At 40.1% G+C, this 11,484-nt stretch overlaps 2 protein-coding genes across 3 annotated transcripts; both read right to left on the bottom strand.

Moving 5' to 3' along the window:
* Positions 1 to 488: 488 nt before the first annotated feature.
* On the bottom strand, positions 489 to 4,044 carry LOC134097568 (putative methyltransferase DDB_G0268948). The gene is made up of 6 exons (XM_062550462.1): positions 3,815 to 4,044; positions 3,377 to 3,537; positions 2,071 to 2,284; positions 1,789 to 1,895; positions 1,167 to 1,304; positions 489 to 793 (listed from the first exon to the last, which is right to left on the bottom strand). The coding sequence occupies exons 1-6, from the start codon at positions 3,923 to 3,925 to the stop codon at positions 706 to 708; spliced, it is 819 nt and encodes a 272-aa protein (XP_062406446.1). The 5' UTR covers positions 3,926 to 4,044; the 3' UTR covers positions 489 to 705.
* A 2,401-nt stretch (positions 4,045 to 6,445) lies between these two features.
* Positions 6,446 to 11,156, bottom strand: LOC134097569 (putative methyltransferase DDB_G0268948). 2 transcript variants are annotated; one of them, XM_062550464.1, is made up of 7 exons: positions 11,117 to 11,136; positions 10,615 to 10,829; positions 10,128 to 10,288; positions 9,471 to 9,687; positions 9,144 to 9,247; positions 8,532 to 8,669; positions 6,446 to 6,812 (listed from the first exon to the last, which is right to left on the bottom strand). In XM_062550464.1, the coding sequence occupies exons 2-7, from the start codon at positions 10,723 to 10,725 to the stop codon at positions 6,725 to 6,727; spliced, it is 819 nt and encodes a 272-aa protein (XP_062406448.1). In that variant the 5' UTR covers positions 10,726 to 10,829; positions 11,117 to 11,136; the 3' UTR covers positions 6,446 to 6,724. The 2 variants fall into 2 exon arrangements, with proteins under 2 accessions (XP_062406448.1, XP_062406447.1); XM_062550463.1 differs by having other exon boundaries at positions 10,615 to 11,156.
* Between the last annotated feature and the right edge of the window lie 328 nt (positions 11,157 to 11,484).

Here is an 11,484-nt window from a genome sequence, read left to right as displayed (position 1 = left end):
CAGACTCACAAACACACCCCTCCACACATCTCACACACAAAAATACACATACACACAATCACATATACCACGGCTACTATGGTCATGGTCATTCAAAGCGAAACAAAAGTAAATAAACTGTTTTCTTGTGTTCATGGACCTATTTCAATGCCCCAAACATGTTTTTGAAACATATTGCATGGTTTGACCTCTCTTTTTCTGTCTTTCATCTCACTGTTACAACTTACCCCAGTATGTGTTTACAACCCACCCCGTGGTGAGGTGGGTTGTAACAAAGGGTCACCTGGTATTTTACATCAAATTACAAGGTCTGTAATTTTTTTGCAGAAATTTGAGTTGGTTCTATTATTCTGAAGTACACAAATGTGGGTATTGAAAAAAAAGGTTACAGAATTGTAGCTAAAAAAACGTTACAAATGTTTTCATGAGTATCCAGCTCAAATGTAAATTCAAATTCATTGGTGACAAGCAGACCATTTGAAAGAGAATTGTAGTTTGCTGTGATAACATAATTTCCAGGGCAAATCCATTTTATTTATGTTGACAAGAAATAATAATAATAATAAAATAAAAAAACAATAACATGGAAAAAAGGTAACATTGAAAGTTCCATGCCCACAACAAATTATGTTCCATCAGCCTCTCAGGAGTGTTGAAACAGCAGCCCAACTGTTAAGATGTTATGTCTTGGGCAAACTCTGCCAGCTAGGGTTTGCGGGCCAGCAGACAGGAATACTTGATGGACAAGACAACTTCTGTGTCTGGAGACGTCACCCCCATCACCTTCAGCAACCTTGAGATAATGTAAACATTCATTATGTCATTTGAAGTCTTTCATAATTAAAGTTGTCTGTAACTTGCCAATGACCTGTCAGCAACTTATATTGTCATATTTAACTGTGTATTTATATACCATATACCATATACCATATCTTATGGTTCTTTGAATAGCCTAGTTTGATACTTTGACACTTAACACTGGTATGCTGTATACTAGGTTAAGTTTGTTCAACAAGGACCAATTAAAGATAGAACTGCACTGACTTTTACCCAAACACTATTCCCAAATCCCAACCACTTACATGTTGGGTATCAAAGTGATGCATTTTAACACTGATATTGTTATATAAACTAGAGTCACTTATTCCCACACAGCGTATCCCCACCTCTCAGCTGTGTCCTTGGAAAGTCTTCTGGCCTTCTCTGGGTCCTCCCGTAAAATAGCCTGGTAGGGAGAGAAGGATTCTACCATTCCAATATAGTTGGACACAGGAACAGTCTTTCTCACCCAAAGGTTTTCATGCCTGGTAAGGTCAAAGGACACAGACACTATTATCACTGATGCTTAGTCTACTACACTATGAGTATACACTGTGGATGGCATGGTAATAGTATTGACCTGTGGAAAAATGAGACCAGATCAGGGGAATTTGGTGATGGGCAGAAAGTTAATTGGGGGCACATTCACTAGACTCTTTGGTCTGGACCCGAGTTCACTTGCACTGTTGATTCTGTTCATTTTAATGTGAACACAGTCTATCGAACTCAGGTGTGGACACCTATTCCGGACCCGAGTCTAACAGAAAACCGTGGTCTGGGGTAGGGTTGGCTAGAACTCCGGTGAGGTTTGCTTTAGTGTGAATCTGTTCCAAAACCAGGAAATAAACAGCGGAATTGCCCAGCAATATTGGAAAATATCCCAACAATGATGAATTCCATTTGAATTAAGTGCCTATCGGTGTAATAACATCAAAGGCAGCAGACATTCCTTCAGTATTACAATCTCACCATTCCTTGTCAGGGTATTCAAGCGTGTCATAGGCTTTCTTATAAGGGTCAGACGCGTCAACAGCAACTAGGTGGGGGTTACGGTATTGCATGAGGGTATCATATACCTGTTGGAATACAAACAAATAACACTGTTATTTGGAATATTGTCAAATAGCATGTCAATATTGACCCAAAATCTTAAAATGGCCTCCTGGCAGTCATTTTGTAATTAGCCAATCTCATTGCTGCTTGCATATAGCCTACTGCATTTGGAGGTGACATCAGCACAACTTATCAGACCTCCTTGCAGATTTGATTGAGAGCATCTGAGCAGCCTTTATAGCTAAGCTCCATGTCCATGCTGTAGTTTAGGAGTGAAAGACATCCTTGAGGCCTCAGTATTCTGTCTGCCTCTTTGAGGAAGCGTGGCTGGTCAAACCAGTGAAACGCCGCTATGCTCGTCACAAGGTCCACCGTGGCGTTTTCAAAAGGAAGTTTCTCAGCAGGGCATTCTCTGTGTATAGAAGGGAGAGAAACAACCCACCAGGCCATGATGTTTAGATACTGAATGTGACGACATCAGCATCTGACATGGTCATGATGATCATAATCTTTTGTAAGATAAACAAAGTCACATTTTTAAAAAATCACCAAAAGGAGATTTCAGAACTATTAACATGGACAGCTCAGCTCCCCTTAGGAGCACAGCCATAGATATATAATCTCCTCTCATTTGGTGTCAGGTGACTGCACGTCACAACTACCGTTTAAACTTCGGATCTACACATTAATTCACTTCAGTACAAAAATTAAAAAAACTTAAATTGTAGAAAACGAACACCTACCAGAGATGGTCGGCTTGTTTTTAGATATCGATAGATTGAGCAGAAAGTTATTTAAAAAGCTTAACAATAATCATCCTTAAGTCAAAACAGCTGTTAGGCTTATGTCATTTTGATCTGTAAAAATGTCACATGCAGCATGCAAATTCTGGTTAGCCTGCCCTAGCCTACTGCATATAAGTTGTGGGGCAGCCGTGGTGTGCTGGTCAGGGCTTCAGGCTTGTAACCAGAGGGTTGCCAGTTCGATCCCCGACCAGTCCACCACGGCTGAAATGCCCTTGAGCAAGGCACCTAACCCCTCACTGCTCCCTGAATGCCGCTGGTTGGGCAGGCAGCTCACTGCTCTGGGTTAGTGTGTGATTCACCTCACTGTGTGTGTGCTGTGTGTGTTCACTAATTCGGTTAAATTCGGTTAAATGCAGAGAAACTAATTTCCTTCACTGGATCAAAAAAGTATATATTCTATTGTATTCTATTCTAATATGGGCTATTATAATATAATATTCAGTATACGCCTATTCATTATTGAATGCTTAGCTGGAATGATCCTTTTTCCCCATCTTCTTCTTGTTTTTAAGCAGGCATCCTTGTGGGCATGTAGCCTAGGGATTTCTACAGGAATGCCATGTTTGAACGGGCACTAGTCATTTTAAGCTCTCAGCAGAAAAGAAAACATAATTATATACTACAGAAGTTATTTTAAGTGACAGCACAACAGTCCTCCAAGTTACAGCTCTGTTTCCATATGGCTTGCCGTTACTGACCTGTAGGTGATATTCTCAGCTGAGGAATGCTGACGGGCCATCTCCAGCTGTGCCGGACTAACGTCGGTCCCCACTGCTTTGGAGAAGTGTGGGCCAAGCAGCACAGTGCCCTGCCCCGACCCACAGCCCACATCCACCACCAGCTCAAAGGGCCGACTCCTCTGAAGAGCCACAAGTTTGGGAATATTCATCTCAGATACAATATAGTACAATAGTCTTTATAGGAATGCTGAGCCTCAACTTATCAGTGCAAGTTTCATCCAAACATTATGCGTTTGAAATAGAAATGCTATGTCACATGGCCTATGTTTTGCTATTGCTATGTCATATATTCTATTATTGTTTTGACATTCTCTTATACCTAGCAAGTATCCATGAAACAGAGAGCTGAAGTCGTTTCAGTTAGCGTGTTAGCGACAGCAAGAATAGCCTACTCACATGTTTTCCCAGGAAGTTTAATAACTTTTTGATGATTTCTTCTGACGGAGAGGTCCTGTATTTCCAGTAGGAGAGAGCATGCTCTTTCCCTTCAAACAGGCGGACACTCATCCCTACCCAGAATTTCAAATAGTAAAACAAACAAAACGAAATAAACACCAGCCGGAGAGCAGGGAAAATCTAGTTCCTGCAGTGGGGACACCAAAATGAGCTTTGGAGAGAGAGAGGGAGGGAAGAAGGAAAAAGAAACTCCTGCCAAGTGTCTGAAGGGGTTGAGTCCAAGGGTGAATGTTCAAACCTCTTTCTTCAAAACAATATTTAAAATGAGTTTCAGTTAGGTACAAGTTACCGATGTTTAACCTCTCCAAAGTAAACACATAAGAGAAGCGCCCGCTGTAAATATGTATGAGCATGAATGAGCTTGTGTTAGCTTGTGTTATTATCACCTTCACTGACATTCAAAGACACAGTAGACAAGAAAGACTGGGACAGATGCTAACTTACTGATGATGCAAATTACTTGTAAAAAAAAGTATATGGAGCCCCTAAAAGGACATGTGCAGAAAATGTTGGTTTATTTGTTATCTTCTCGTGAGCACCAAAACCTTTTAGTGTGCTTATTAGAAGTTGAACATCAGAGTTTTGCTTATGTGTCAGGAATGTTCTTGTTTGCACCAGAAACTTTCTGATGCACATGTGAAGCTTTGTAGTTCACATGAGAAACTTTGAGAAAGCTTTTTTTTTGCCCAAGTCACTGAGATGAATGCTGTCCATTTCAAGCCAAACTGACAAAAGTGTATTAAAAGATTAATACTTGTATCACACTTTGACATTGAGATTTGAATATTTTCCTCTCTCATTGTATTAAGTAATGTACTCATCTTTGTAGTTTGTGTCAGTTATAAAACCTCAAAAAAAGTGGGTTTATTTAAGCAATAAGCCCCGAGAGGCCGTGGGTTATACTGTATAATCGAACAGCTAAGGGGCGTTGTTAGGCACGACGCGAAGCGGAGTGCCTAAAACCCCCTTAGCTGTTCGATTATACAGTATAACCCACGGACTCGAGTGGCTTATTGCTTTTCTAAAACGGTAACTACGTCGATCTAGCAAGATTTCATGAAACGAAGGCACAGCAACGACAATGTAACGATATATTCATAGATAATCTTTCTTCCGCCAAGAAATATATTCCCTCCTTATGAATGGTTGCCATGCAACAACAAGACGCAGCCACTGCTAGTTTTGTGCTAGCGCATTACTATAGAACGAAATGCGGTCAAGGTGTGAGTTTATCATGATATTTACAACGGCATCGAACGCGATTCAGCCAATCACAATCAAGGACCGGAACTATCCGTTTTAGAAATGTAACTTTTGTCTGTCACTCACTGGATGATCCAATAATTTATGTGTCCTTTTTTATATCCTTGCTTATACTTATAGGTTGAAGATTGACCACATGTGTTTAACAAAACCTGTTTGCGAGGAACGAATTCAGAGGGAGCCAGAAGTGATAGCAGACAGACAGACCCTGGTAAGCTAAAGTAGTTGGCAGTAGGGGAGAGAGGGGTAAGATGAGCCGAGGGGTAAGGTGAGCCATACCCTTTTTCTAGGATATGGTAAACAAATGTAATTTTATGACAGCATTCTAAGGGGGAGGGGACCCTTTCCTAACATCAGTAGAGAAGGGAAGCACATGGAAAATTTGGTAAGAAAGATATTTGGAATAATGTGTTTTTTTGCTCTCTGAGTGAATTCCATGTTTGTCCAGAAGTAAGATGATTTAGAGAAAACAAGAATAAAACAACATTTAGACACATTATATCTGAGATAGTGCCTTTATAAGCTATTATATGAGGGCTAATCAAAATGACAAATCTTAGTCTAGCTTGTCATGAGAAGCATTTTTTTCCCGAAATGGTGCATTGGGGTAAGATGAGCCATAAGAGGTGGGGCAAGTTGAGCCACAAAAAGCCTGACAATATCAGGCCTATATTTTAACATCAGGTTTTTAAATTGCAGTTGAGTTTATTTTTGATAAGGATTACAATATGATATTTTAACATATGAGAATAATGTACACAATTATATTTTAACATATTTTAACATATGAGAACAAGATAATATGGTCCATGCATCCACTCTATATCCCTTTTAAACTTTAAATGTTTTTTAAGATAAGTTTAAAGGCTGAATTGGTTGATATAGCTTTTACAGGTCATATTTTGTGTTATGAACAATGAAAGACTTAATAAAACAATCTTTTACATGAGTTTTTGCTTTGGCTTATTTTACCCCACACATTGGCTCATCTTACCCCGTGCATGGGGTAAGTTGAGCCACTTGACCACTTTTTTTCAAAAGGGCATATCACTGGGTCTATAAAATGTTTTCAATGTTTTTTTTAGTCAAATAGTAGCAGGACACTTTGAAGTTTGATATGGTATGAAGATTGCAAAAAAAGACGTCAATGACATGACGCTGTGATGAAAAATGTAAAAAGTGGCTCGTCTTACCCCTCTCTCCCCTACTTGCGGTGTTCACACTGTCTGGACAACTTCAGATATGTGTCATTTTCAGATTTTCAGATTTTTAAATATTTATCTATTTATTATTTTTTTGGGGGGGGGGGGGGGGTGGGGGCAACTTTAGAAGTGGCCAAAAGCAAATTACATAACCATTTACATTCATTTCATCAACAGAATGAGCAGTGCCAACGCTACAAATGTTTTCATGAATATCCAGCTCAAATAGAAATTGTGGATTTATGTTGACAAAAAAAAAAAAAATGGAAAAAAGGTAACATTTACAGTTCCATGCCCACAACAAATGATGTTCCATCGGCCTCTCAGGAGTGTTGAAACAGAAGCCCAACTGTTAAGATGTTAGGTCTCCTGCAAACTCAACCAGCTAGGGTTTGCAGGCCAACAGACAGTAATACCTGACGGACAAGACAATTTCTGTGTCTGGAGACGTCACCCCCATCGCCTTAAGCAACCTTGAGATAATGTAAAAAGAATGAAATACGTCAGATCTGACATTTGATTGTCGGATAATTCATTATCATTTCATTTGAACTCTTTCACAATTGAAATTTGGTGTCTGTAAATCACACTTTCAATGACCTGTCAACAACTTGAATTTTTTGTCAATATGTATTTCCATATTGATTGTATTGTTTGACACAACACTGGTATGCTGTATGGGTTAATTTTGTTTAAGAGTCATTGCACGAGAAAACCAGGCAAAACCAGCAGGAGGTAGGAAGATGGGGGTCGGCCAAATCGGCTCATACTTTGTATATGTGATAAGTATGTGGAACTATGAACAGCCATATACTTAAAACCCTCAAACTCTTTTTTGTTGTGGAGTTCTGGGGCCCCTCTCAGAGAACCTCAAAAATCCAACAATTCATGGCTGAAAATGACTGAAATTGCCATTTCTACCCTGATTATCCTGATAAAGATATGAACATGAGCTTTATGTTTCCATAGAGCTTAGGTAGAATAGTTTTAAAGACCAAAAGGTGCACTAGGGGGTTATCTGCACCACTGAAAGCAGAATTTTCATCCCTCTAAAATTGGTCATTTTTAGGAGGCATTATCTCACATTCGCAGTGGCTTTGGTGGATGGTTTTACTGTTGCTGGACAGAGGAACATCTTCTGATTCAAAAACAATTGTCGTCTAATTGGGCCACACATAATGTGCGCGGTGCCAGGAGGGTCTTTACGGGGTTTTTTCGGGTTTTGGAGTATAATAAACCAGGTAATAATATCTCACTATAGGGTAATTTATGGTCAATTGTTGTGTCTTTGTATGACAAATTGTTAAAGAAAGCTTTAATTAACTAGAAAAGCACTCAAAGAGTGCAGACCTCTGCATGCATTGTTGTTCTTGGTTGTCATACATTTGAAACTAGACTATTCAGATCGCCACCGAGTGGCCATACCATGCCATTACATCGCAAAAACATCTGGCATGACATCTGTTTGTGATGTAATGCCATGGTATGGCCATGTGATGGCGATCTGAATATGGTTTATCATAGGCCAAAACACGAAAAATCCTGCTAAAGACCCTCCTGGCACGGCACACATTATGTGTGGCCCAATTAGACGACAATTGTTTTTGAATCAGTAGATGTTCCTTTCTCCAGCAACAGTAAAACCATCCACCAAAGCCACTGCGAATACGAGATAATGCTTCTTAAAAATGACCGAAATTTAGAGGGAGGAAAATTCTGCTTTCAGTGGTGTAGATAACCCCTCGGTGCACCTTTTGGTCTTTAAAACTATGCTACCTAGGCTCTATGGAAATATAAAGCTTATGTTCATATTTTTATCAGGATAATCAGGGTAGAAATGGCAATTTCAGTCATTTTCAGCCATGAATTGTTGGATTTTTGAGGGTCTCTGAGAGGGGTCCCAGAACTCCATAACAAAAAACAGCTGGAGGGTTTTAAGTATATGGCTGTTCATAGTTCCACATACTTATCACATATACAAAGTATGAGCCGATTTGGCCGACCCCCATCTTCACACCTCTGCCTGGTTTTCTCATGCAATGACTCTTAACATTGAGTAATTGAAGACCTTTACCCTGCACTATGTGCAATCAGACTACTTTTGTGTATATCAAAGTGATGCCTTTTCACTCTGATGTTGTTACTTATAAACTAGAGTCACTTATTACCAAACACTAGGAGTGTGTTCCCACCTCTCAGTTGTGTCTTGGGAAAGTCTTCTGGCCTTCTCTGGGTCTTCACGTAAAATAGTCTGGTAGGGAGAGAAGGATTCTACCAATCCAATATAGTTGGACACAGAAACAGTCTTTCTTGTCTGAAGGGTTTCATGCCTAAAAAGGGCAACGGACACAGACACTATTATCAATGATGTTTAGCCTACAACGTCAGCATACACTGGACACAGTATGGTGACAGCTATGATGCATGGAAAAATGAATTTGGTGATTGGCAGGAACTTAATTTAGAAATCTACTCCAAAAAGAATTCTAGAAAATAATGACCAACAATTCCATTGGAATTAAGTGTTAAGCCCTGCGCCCACCAGAAGCGGCGTTCAGCGGTGTTCGGCAGTCTGGGCTTGCCGCGCAGGATTTTAGAATAGTTTTCTATCTCTGTGCGGCTGCTGCGCGGCAGACGTTTCCAGTGGGCGATGCTCCATTGAAAACAATGGAATTCTATTTTTTTTTCGTGGCGCAGCGCGCCGCGTACGCTTCTGGTGGGCGATGGCCTTTAATCAATGTAATGAACAACATCACAAAGTAGAAGTTTCTTCAGTGTCTATGACTATTTCATTACAATCTCACCATTCCTTGTCAAGGTATTCAAGCGCATTATAGGCTTTCTTGTAATGGTCCATCGAGGTAGTGCCCAGGTACGGGTTTCTGTATGGCATGAGGGCATCAGCAAACTGTTCAAATACAAACAACATCTGTCAAATAACATATACTCAGTCAATATTAACCCAAAATCTAAAAATGGTGGCCTCCTGGCAGCCATTTTGGCATTAGAAAATCTCATTGCTGCTTACATACTAGATGCATATGCTGCAGTCTGTAGGTGGTGTAGGCAATGATTTAATATGTTAATATAGGCTAGCCTACAAAGTAATACCGATTAAAAACAGTTCTGACCTCCTTGCAGATTTGACTGAGAGCATTTGAGCAGTCTCCGTAGCTAAGCTCCATATCATTGATGGTGTAGTTTAGGAGTGCCAGGCAACCTTTAGGCTTCAATATCCTGTCTGCCTCTTTGAGGAAGCGCGGATGGTCAAACCAGTGAAATGCTGACATGCTCGTCACAAGGTCCACTGTGGCATTTTCAAAAGGAAGTTCCTCAGCAGGGCATTCTCTGTGTGTATGGAAGGGAGAAATACAGCCCACAAGGTCATGATGTTTAAATACTGAATGTCAAGACATCAGCATCTGACAAGGTCGTCATGATGATCATAATGTTCTGTAAGATGAACAAAGTCACATTTTAAGAAAATTTCTACAAAACAAATAAATTACCCACAAATTAAAGGAGATCCATAGGGGCCATAATCATCAATTTTATATAGATTATATGATATTCATTTATATTAATTAGCTAGAAAGATGGATCAAGACCAAAAATATTCTGAAACCATGTGAATGCATGAATCAAACATTTCTAGATCACCAGTAAGAGAACACAGCTCTCAGCAGAATAGAAAACATAATTACAGCCTATACAGAAGTTATTTTAAGTGACAGCACAACAGTCCTCCAAGTTCCAGCTCTGTTTCCATATGACTTGCCGTTACTGACCTGTAGGTGATATTCTCAGCTGAGGAATGCTGACGGGCCATCTCCAGCTGTGCCGGACTAACGTCGGTCCCCACTGCTTTGGAGAAGTGTGGGCCAAGCAGCACAGTGCCCTGCCCCGACCCACAGCCCACATCCACCACCAGCTCAAAGGGCCGACTCCTCTGAAGAGCCACAAGTTTGGGAATATTCATATTCGATACATTAGTACAATAGTCTTTATAGGAATGATGAGCCTCAACTTATTGGTGCAAGGTTCATCCAAATATTATATGTGATTGAGACAGAAATGCTATGCTACATGTTCTTGATATTGCTAATGGTCTAGCATTATACTCTTGGCATTTACTATTGCCATTCTCTCTTTGTATACTATATAGCATTTTTTCATTAGTCTGCTTAATCAAATGTGGAATCACACACACATGCTAACCATGAACAGTATTACAAATGTCCTATCTTTTCGGTAAGTGACGGCAAAATTACTCACATGTTTTTCCAGGAAGACTAAAATCTTGTTGATGATTTCTTCTGATGGAGAGATCCTATATTTCCAGTAGGAGAGAGCATGCTCTTTCCCTTCAAACAGGCGGACACTCATCCTTCCTTACCCAGAATTCCAAATAGGAAAACAAACAAAAAGAAACGGACAGCAACAAGAGAGCAGGGAAAATCTAGTTCCTGCAGTGGGGAAACCAAAAAGAGCTTTGGAGAGAGAGAGGGAGAGAGAGAGAGAGAGAGAGAGAGAAAAAGAGGAAGAAGAAAAAACTTCAGTCAAGTGACTGAAGGGGTTGAGTCCAAGGGTGAATGTCCAAACCTCTTTCTTCACACCAATGTTTAAAATGAGTTTCAGTTAGGCACAGCTCATGTTTCTCAAAAGTATTTTAAACGTTTAAACCGCAAGACCTTTGCTTTCCACAATACTCTACAAATTAGGGGAAAGCCCCCTGTAAAACAAGTGCTCAAAAGTATGAATGAGCTGTGAGCCTCACATTCCTTGTTAACTCAGGCTTGTGTGACCGGTATGTTAACGAGGTGTTTTGGAAAGGAACCCGTTGGATTGGAAATACCAAGAAGAGTTCTGAGGGGCGCTCTTGACCAATCAGAGAGGAGAGGAGGTGGAGCACCAGTGTTCATCCACAAAACAGTTTCTTTGTAAAATATCATACTGTATATATTTCTGTTAATTAAGAATGTGCTAAAATTGTAATACTTCACTTTCACAGACATGCAAAACTAATTTTATTCACAAGAAACTCAAAGCTGCTCAGAGGACATGAGCAAAACAAAAATGTTGGGGGTGGGTGGGGGGGGGGGGGGGTTAGAAGGGGGTCAAAGGTGGAAAACTGTGCCCTTAACA

Source organism: Sardina pilchardus, chromosome 12 (genome assembly GCF_963854185.1).
Source record: "Sardina pilchardus chromosome 12, fSarPil1.1, whole genome shotgun sequence".
Taxonomy (NCBI): domain Eukaryota; kingdom Metazoa; phylum Chordata; class Actinopteri; order Clupeiformes; family Clupeidae; genus Sardina; species Sardina pilchardus.
The sequence above is the reverse complement of the archived record's forward strand: the minus strand, read 5'-3'. Positions and strand labels throughout refer to the sequence as shown.

Bases quoted from the DNA above. Each gene is read 5' to 3' on its own strand.
- LOC134097568 (XM_062550462.1), bottom strand. From the start codon at position 3,925: ATGAGTGTCCGCCTGTTTGAAGGGAAAGAGCATGCTCTCTCCTACTGG. The intron at 2,285-3,376 runs GTCAGTAACGGC...TTCTATACACAG, and splicing joins GCTGAGAATATCACCTACAG to AGAATGCCCTGCTGAGAAAC. The intron at 794-1,166 runs GTGGGGATACGC...CATTATCTCAAG, and splicing joins TCCAAGGACACAGCTGAGAG to GTTGCTGAAGGTGATGGGGG.
- LOC134097569 (XM_062550463.1), bottom strand. From the start codon at position 10,725: ATGAGTGTCCGCCTGTTTGAAGGGAAAGAGCATGCTCTCTCCTACTGG. The intron at 10,289-10,614 runs GTGAGTAATTTT...GTGGCTCTTCAG, and splicing joins TAGTCTTCCTGGAAAAACAT to AGGAGTCGGCCCTTTGAGCT. The intron at 6,813-8,531 runs GTGGGAACACAC...CATTATCTCAAG, and splicing joins TCCCAAGACACAACTGAGAG to GTTGCTTAAGGCGATGGGGG.